This window comes from Echinops telfairi, unplaced genomic scaffold (genome assembly GCF_000313985.2).
Source record: "Echinops telfairi isolate 266 unplaced genomic scaffold, ASM31398v2 ScPeMD7_7420;HRSCAF=8458, whole genome shotgun sequence".
Taxonomy (NCBI): domain Eukaryota; kingdom Metazoa; phylum Chordata; class Mammalia; order Afrosoricida; family Tenrecidae; genus Echinops; species Echinops telfairi.
Window position 1 is genome coordinate 24,965,350 of NW_022111320.1, and position 8,603 is coordinate 24,973,952.

At 48.4% G+C, this 8,603-nt stretch overlaps 1 protein-coding gene across 1 annotated transcript in view; it reads left to right on the forward strand.

The window, feature by feature from the left end:
* Window positions 1–8,603, forward strand: part of GLB1 (galactosidase beta 1) — a 102,872-nt gene that overhangs the window by 28,696 nt on the left and 65,573 nt on the right. The window contains exons 3-5 of the mRNA XM_045297677.1: window positions 441–591; window positions 1,309–1,369; window positions 2,468–2,562. Coding sequence (XP_045153612.1) covers window positions 441–591; window positions 1,309–1,369; window positions 2,468–2,562 — 307 coding nt within the window. The remainder of the gene's footprint in view (window positions 1–440; window positions 592–1,308; window positions 1,370–2,467; window positions 2,563–8,603) is intronic.

Here is an 8,603-nt window from a genome sequence, read left to right on the forward strand (position 1 = left end):
AAACAGGTTCTAAATAACATTAGTTTTAGAGACAAAACTGGTTAAGGTCCTAACAGGCAGTGGACTGTAATTTTGAGATTGTCTTCTCTGGACAATAACTGTGCATCTCTTACCGGCAAAAAATCTGCACGTTAATCTATATCCTCACGGAATCTTTCTCCTAACCAATAACAAATCCTCTGCCCAACAAAATCATATCCCCCAGAGAAAGAACTAAGCCTTGAGTCAGAGTCTCAGCTAATGATCCCATACTGCGTGGGAAGGAAATGTTTTTTGACCCATTGCCAAGTTTGGGATCATTTTTATTTACAGCGTCCTTTTCATATTTCATTCCCCTCTCCCCGTAAGTGCATTAGTAACAGTGTCGAGAAGACCTTCTCGTCTGTTTTTCCGTCTTTCCTCTGCAAGTGTTCCAGGGAGGGGTGCGTGTGTCTTGGCAGGTACGTGCCCTGGAACTTTCACGAGCCCCTGCCAGGACAGTACCAGTTCTCTGATGACCACGATGTGGGACACTTTATTAAGTTGGCTCAAGAGCTTGGGCTGCTGGTCATCCTGAGACCTGGACCCTACATCTGTGCGGAGTGGGACATGGTGAGTGTGCCCGACTGGGTTCTGCCGGGTGCTGTGTGGGAGCAAGGGTAGGCTGGCAGGAGATCCGGGAAGAAGTGAGCAACAGTAGTTTAGAGAAAAATCTTAATTCCTAATAACCTGCAGCCGACGACTGTACCTTTGGGAAAGACCTAAGGATGGGTGACTGTTAGTTGTGGAGGAGTCAAGGACCCTAACTCAGGGTGACGCTGTATACAGCGTACAAAAACGTTGCCCGGTCCTGTGCCATCTTCGTGGTGGTTGGTTGTGTCGCGTTTGCGCCCATTTTTGGTGTCTTCCAACCCATAAGTCTAGTCCTCCCCAAAAGCCCCTCCAGAGGACAAAGTGACCTTCCTAAGGGCTTGGGCTCCCCCTGGTGGTCGATCTCCCAGCATCACTCAATGTCCTCATCTATAATACGGAGGGACTCGTGTCTCTGTCCATGTCAGAGAGTAATTGTGAAATTAAATGGGATAAGTCTATGTGAAAGGGTTAGCTAACATTATATTGATGTGGACTGATGTCATTTTTACGATATGATAGCTCACAGGTTCCTTGAAAATTATACATCAGGAAGTCCGGCTCAACTACCCCCTTACCAGGAAGCCTTTTTTCTTTTTCCCCCCTCACTCAGTCATTTGTCTCTCCATTGAGAAATAGACCTTGAAATGAAATAGACCTTAAAGCGACTTCCGATTGAGTGTTTGTTTTTCTCACTAGGGGGGACTACCTGCTTGGCTGTTGGAGAAAGAATCTATTGTTCTTCGTTCATCTGACCCAGGTAAGTTGTTACCAAAGTCCTGGGAGAATGGAGGGAAAAGCCCAGACAACTTGTATCAAAAAGGGCCAGGGCTTTTGAAGGCTGGCAAACACCGCTGTGCCAACAGATGGCGTCCAGTGAAAGTCTGCGTTAGTCATCCTCCGTTGTGTGCACTAGACTTTGAGTGAGTCGGAAGTGAGGCAACCTGAACTCTTTGGACCAGATCTTGCTGATAAACGGCTGTCAGAGTGACATTGAGCCCTGTTTGCGGTTGACCTACTGACTTGGCTGCTTTCTCTTCTGCGCTCTCAGTCATAACACCCCACTATCAACACGGCCGACGGTGCCCCACCGCAGTGCTCTGTGGTCCAGTGGCCTCTGGGTCTTTCTTTATTTTTATAGTGCAATATGAGAACGATCGTTCTTTCTTGATTTCACTGTCAACCCTGACTGATCAGAGGGGCCCTCGCTGCACGTCTGTCTTTAGAAGGCTTCCGTGTAGCTTGCCGTTGATGGTGTTGGTGGAGGTGATGGCTGGTGGTGAAGATGATCTATCATAACCCCAGCAACGTTTACAAAGTGTACTGTGGGGAAGGCTAGCATATCACACTCTGTGAGTATTTCACTCGTAGTAGATTGCCCTCGCGTTTTGCCCTCTTCATGCTGTAATTGGGTTTTTTGGAATGTCTTATTGCCCCTAATCCTTGCAGCAGCCTCATAAATGTGTACTTTTATTATTCTCATTTATAGATTAAGTAGATGTCTAAATATAGCTCTAACTAGAATTAAATTTTTTTAAAAGCCCTACAATGGTTGAAAGATGGAAACACCCACCAGCTGCTCTTTCATGCCTCTGACAAGTGCTCATGGGTGTGTCCTGTGCGCCGGGCTTTGTGTCCTGGTTGCCAGGGCAGAGGCCTGCTGTATGGGTCTTTGTCCACTGAGGAGTTTAGTTGTGGGGACAACTACCTGGCCAGACAGTTCTGATCTCTTTCATTGCGTGGGGTTGCCCCACTTTAGAAGGAAGCCGTTGAATCTGAGCATATCCCCATCTGTGCTGCCAGCCGGTGTAGGGAAACTTCATTGGTGTAATGTTGTTCAACCTGTCTTGTTCCCCAGACTACCTCGCGGCGGTGGACAAGTGGCTGGGCGTCCTTCTGCCCAAGATGAAACCTCTCCTCTATCAGAATGGAGGACCGATCATAGCAGTGCAGGTAACCAGGGGCAGCGGGAAGACGTTTCATTCTCCAAAAATACTTATGAGGTAGGAGCCCCGTGGATGAGCCTCAAGAGGCTTTTTCATTCAGAAGTAATGGTAGAGATGGTGGCTTTATTTCAAGTGCCTTTTGGAGAAGCATGGCTAGTGTCGAGCGCCTGCTCTGTGCCAGGTCTGTACGGAATGTCTGCAATTCTAGTCCATCCTCTGGACAACCCTCTCCTTTTAGCTGAAGACGATCCGAGAGGGTAAGTGAGCTGACCTAGTTCCCCCAGCTGCCAGGTGGTAGAATGATGATTGTTCCCTCTCTAGGGCCACTCGTTCCATCCTTTCCTTTTCTTGGGCCCCATTGCCTGTGGCTGCGGGGCATCTGCGCTGGAAGGCGACCAGTCCACACGGGTGTGGAAAGGGATGCTGTGAACTAGGGTCACAGCTCCTGTTTTGTTTCGGTCCCACCCCGCCCCCGCTCTCCTTCCTCTTGCGTGTCCTCTGTGCCCAGCAAAGGACCGGTGTCTGTGGGTCCAGTGTGAAAAGCCGGGCTTCACCTTCAGTGATTTGGGTGGAGCTGTCCTAATTCTGTGAACAGACTCAAGGTAGAGCCATGTTTATTGGGTGTTTACCAAGGATGCTCTCATGGACAAGAACCCAACCCCAAACCCTTTGCGGTCCAGTGGATCCTGCCTCACGCTGACCCCTAGTGTTACAAGAGTCGAGCTGCCCCCTAAGGTTTTCCTGGCAGTCGTCTGCATAGAAGTAGCCCACCCGCTAGTTCTTCCACGGCACCCTTGGGTGAGTCTAAGCGACCAACTTTTTCAGTTAGGAAGTTGTGAGCAAACTGTTTGCCCTCCATCCAGGGTCCCACTGAAAAGCTTAGAGTTGCATCCAACAGGCTGCATTCTGGGAACCGCAGGGTGGTGCAAATTCCCGAGGCCGTGAGCCGCGCTGGGGACAGCAGGATGGACAGAGCAGCATGACCACCTCCGCCCTTCAGATGTAGGGTCAACGAAGTCACGCTGAGCTGCCCAGCTGTCGATTCGGAGTCTCCCCCATGAAGGAAGATATGTCCGCGAGAGGGGCTGGGTCGCTGCTCACAGATGGTGTGGCTCGGTGCTGCCCATCTACAGTCTGTACGGGTTACACGTTAGGGAGTCAGTCTACCAGCCGGAAGTGCCCGCAGGAAGCCAGGCCAAGCCTCTAGTCATCCTTCTGGCTCAACTAGGGATGCAAGTGGTTCTCTTCTAAAGAGATTGGTCAAACCAGTGCTCTCGGTGATACTTGGCATGTTTGGAGGTTCACCACCGTGTGCACCAGGACCACACCTAAAATAAACAAAGCCACCACACCTGTTGATAATATCCAAGATGAAAAATAAGTTGGCTTGGATAGATGACCTTCCACCCACAATTTTATTTCATCTAATTAATGGGGAGTGTGCCATGGTGTAAAAGCTGTTGATACCCTGAGTTGGGGAAGATCAGCACACTTTGGGAGCTTCGGTGAGGCGTTGAAGGAGCTTGTAAGATGGGCTGATGGCTCTAGAAAAACGGCTCACACAGCAGCCCCCATCGACTCACCTGGTCCACAGCCTGTTTCTGTAAATCCAGTGTTATTACCCCTGTTCATTCACTTTTGCCCATAGCTACTTTTTCACGGTAATAGCCAACATTGAGTAGTGGCGACAAAGACTGTATGGCCTCCCATATTTTCTCTCTGGCCCGCTATTGAAACAGTGATTGACCTACACACTAGAAAAATTGGGTTCCTTTGACTTCCACTGTGATTTTTCTGTTTCTGCTTGTTGTAGGCATCTGTTTTCCTTCTAACTGGCAACAGTTGAGAACGAGAGTACACTCCTGTCGCTGTTGTGGTCAGGTGCCATCGAGTCAGTTCCGATCCACAGTGACCTTGCCACAATAGAAGGAACACTGCACGGTCCTGCGCCATCCTCACAATTGATCCTATGTTTGAGCCCATTGTTGTAGCCACTGTGTCCATCCATCTCCTTGTGAGGACCTACCTTTTTTTCACTGCCCCTTTGCTTTACCAAGTGTGTTAGTCCAGGTAGACTAGAGAAACAAATTCAGAGACACTCATATGTGTGTACGAGAGAGGTTTACATCAAAGAGTACTTGTATATTAAGAAAACAGCCCAGCCCAGTCCAGATCAAGTCCCTAAGTCTGATATTAGCCCATATGTCCAATACTAGTCTATAGATCCCTCTTCGGATTCACGCAACACATGCAATGATGCCGAATGCAGGAAGATCACAGCCCTGTGTTTGAAACATCTTGTGGATCCAGTGGTGATAGAAGCATCCCCAGGACTCTGGCTGCCATCAGTGTGACTCTGTGTGGCTTGTCATCAGGAATGTGAAGCTGAGAGAGAGTTCCCAGAATCCTCATGAGAAGGTCACACCCACAAGGAGGGATCAGGCTGTGACCTGACCGACAGGCTGGACTCAAATCCCTTCATTCTTATTTATCAAGTTGACATGAAATGGTGTAACTACCACACCAAGCATGATGTCCTTCGCCAGGGACTGGTCTCTCTGGACAATATGTCCAAAGTGTGTGAGACGGAGTCTCGCCCACCTTGCCTCGAAGGAGCACTGGGGCTGTGCTTCTTGCAAGGCAGATGGCTTTGTCCTCTGAGCAGTCCTGGCACTTTCACTTCTTCGTCAGCATCAGCATCCAAATGCATGGATTCTTCTCCGGCCTTCTTTATTCATTGTCCCACGTTGACATGCATATGAGTCAACTGACAGTACCGTGGCTCGGGTCAGGCGCACGTTAGTCCTCAAAGTAACGCCCTTCCCTGGCAGAGGGGTCTCGGGGAGGAGACGACCCAGTCAGGGTGCAATGTAGCAATGATGACAAATACAACTTTCCTCTAGTTTCTAAAAGCTCACACACACACACACACACACACACACACACACACACACACTATCATGATCCGAATTCTACCTTGCAAGTCTGGCTAGACCAGAGGATGTACAATTGTACAGATAGGACTGGAAACACAGGGATTCCAGGGTGAATAATCCCTTTAGGACCAGTTGTGTGAGTGGTGAAACTGGGAGCATAGAGGGAGAGTGGGTTGGGAAGGGGGAATCGTTTACAAGGATCTACATGTGACCGAACCGTTTACAAGGATCTACATGTGACCTCCCTGGGGGACGGACAACAGAAAAGTGGGTGAAGGGAGATGTTGGACAGGGCAAGATATGACAAAATAATAATTTATAAATTATCAAGGGCTCATGAGGGAGCGGCGAGTGGGGAGGGAGGGGAAAAATGAGGACCTGATGCCAGGGGCTTAAGTGGAGAGCAAATGTTTTGAGAATGATGAGGGCAATGAATGTACAAATGTGCTTTACACAATTGATGTATGTATAATAGTTGTGATAATAGTTGTATGAGCCCCTAATAAAACTATTTTTTTTAAAAAGTAACGCCCTTGCTCTTCAATACTCTGAAGAGGTCTTGTGCAGCAGATTTACCTAGTGTAACTTGTCTTTTGATCTCTTGACAGCTGTTTCCATGAGCATTGATTGTGGGTCCAAAAAAGACACAATCCTGGACAACGTCACCTTTTCTCCATTGATCATGATGTGACCTATCAGTGCAGTTGTGAGGATTAGGTCTTCTTTACACTGAATTGCGATCTATATGGAAGGCTGCCATCCTGGCGCAAGCTTTCTGAGCACTGCTCTGTGCTGGTTCTGTTCAAAGCCCTACCCAGGTATTGATTCCGTTCAGGCTCGTAGGAACACGGCGAGCGAGCGAGTGTTCTAGTTACCTAAGGTTGCTATAACTACAATACCACCAGTGGGTGATTTTGAAAAATAGAAATGTGTTTTCTTGCCTTTCTAGAGGCTAAAAGTCTAAATCAGGGTCCTCCTCATTTCTAGGGCCAGTCAGCGATCCTGGGTGTTCTTTTATTTGTGGACAGACCCTCACAGAGTGTCTTGCTGTCCTTCTGTCTGTATTTCTGGGTCTCATCTGCTCTCTTTATCAGTCAGAAGTGATTGATTTTAGAAGTCACTCTACTTGGTTATGACCTCATCTACCTAAATAAGGAAACTGCTTTTCCCAAATGGGATCACATATACCGTCCTAGGGTCCAGTTTGTTACAGATTTGGGGGTGACAGATTGTGATCCATGACAGGTAGGCAGGTAGTCTTCTTCTTCTCCCACAAGCGAGGCAACAGTTCACATGTAGAGGACCATCATTAGAACGTAGCAGATCCAAGATTCATATATGGCCAGTTGGCCCTCAGAAGTCTGTGTGACCACAAGTGGCCTTGAAAATGTTTTGTGTTTTTTTTTAAATAAATATTTAACCTGTTTATTTGAACGTATTTAAGACAGAAGTTAAATAAGACTTTTGAAAACATGAGATTATAGAGCAGAAAGCCGAATTGGGTTGGAGTGTGGGGATAGGCAGAGAGGGACCCCGAAGGCAAAGACGCTGGGCCATGTAATTGCTAGAGTTGATCCTCAAATGAAACCCAGTTTCTTGGCAGCCAAATGCTATGGAGAGACATACTCATTTAAGAAACTTTCATTAAAACTCCAAGAGAAAGAGGAGGCTGCCTGTTCCCATCAAGAGTGACAGTCTCAGAAACTCCCAGGGGTGGTTCGACTCTGTCCTGTGGGCTCGCTGAGAGTCAGAGGGATGCAGTGGCAGCAAGCTTGGATTTGGGTTTCATTCAAAACCCATGGCCGTCAGGTGGGTTCTGAGTCCCAGCAGCCCTGTAGGACGGAGACCTGCTCCACACGTTACACCTCTTCCCAGAAGCAGGCAGCCCATCCTTCTCCCTCCGAGGGGCCGGTGAGTTCGAACCACAGACCTTTCTGTTCGCAGTCAAGTGCTCTAACCACTGCCCCCCGGGAGCCCCATTCTCTTATTCAAAGAGGGAAGGAAGCGGTTTGCCAGAACTTTTCTCAGCTTGTACGAGGGGGCTTCAAAACGTTTCTGGAAAATTCCATTATCGTTTGAATGCATTTTTTCCCCCATGAATTTTCAAAGCCCCCAGAGATCTCCAAAAGGGCTTCTCAAAGCATCTGGTCTGATTCAGAAGAAAGCCTTTCTGCTCTCTGTGAACCACAGCCGTCCCCTCACAGGTTGGCCTCACAACCAGAGAAGCCCTGCGAACTGCACAGGCTCCCCGCGGCCTGTTTCGCATTTGAATTCATAACGTGACAATATCATCAGTGGGATCTCCTTCTCAGGATGGGATCCTTTATTAAAGCCGTTTGGAGGCAGGACTGTGGTGATGGTATTTAGTTCATAGGATTAGATTCCTCGTGCCACTGTAAAAACATAGGCTAAACCTCCAAGACCAAATTCACCGCCATCGATGCTGACTCATAGTGACCCTATCGGACAGGCTAGAACAGCCCCTGTGAGTTGCTGAGACTGTCACTCTTTCCTGGAGTAAAAAGCTCCCTCTCCTGAGGAGGGGCTGGTGGATTTGAACTGCTGACCTTGTGGTTAGCAGCCCAACACGTCACCACTACACCAGCAGGGGTCCCACTATGAACTTGGTTGGCTTAAAACCACTGAAATTCAATTCTCTCCCAGTCTGGAAGTCAAAAGACCAAAATCAAGGTATGTGCAGGGCCCTGCTCCCTCTGAGGCCCTAAGGAGGAATCCTCCCTGGCCTCTTCCGGGCCCTGGCCGCTGCCAGCCGACCTTGGTGTTCCTGGACGTGTGGATTGCGCCCTCCAGTCTCCGCCCCCATCTTCACAGGGACTTCTCTCCTGTGGGCTCCTATTGTATTTCCCTCCGTCTTCTAAGGGAATCAGTCTTTGGATGAGGGCTCATTTAACTTGACATCTGCAAAGATCCTTCTTCTCAATAAGGTCACAGCCATCAGTTCTGAGGGGACAAGGGTTTTTTTTCTTTTAAAAATCATTTTAGGGGGGGCTCATACAACGCTCATACAACGCTCATCACAATCCATCCATCCATCCATTGTGTCAAGCACATTTGTACATTTGTTGCCATCATCATTCTCAAAACATTTTCT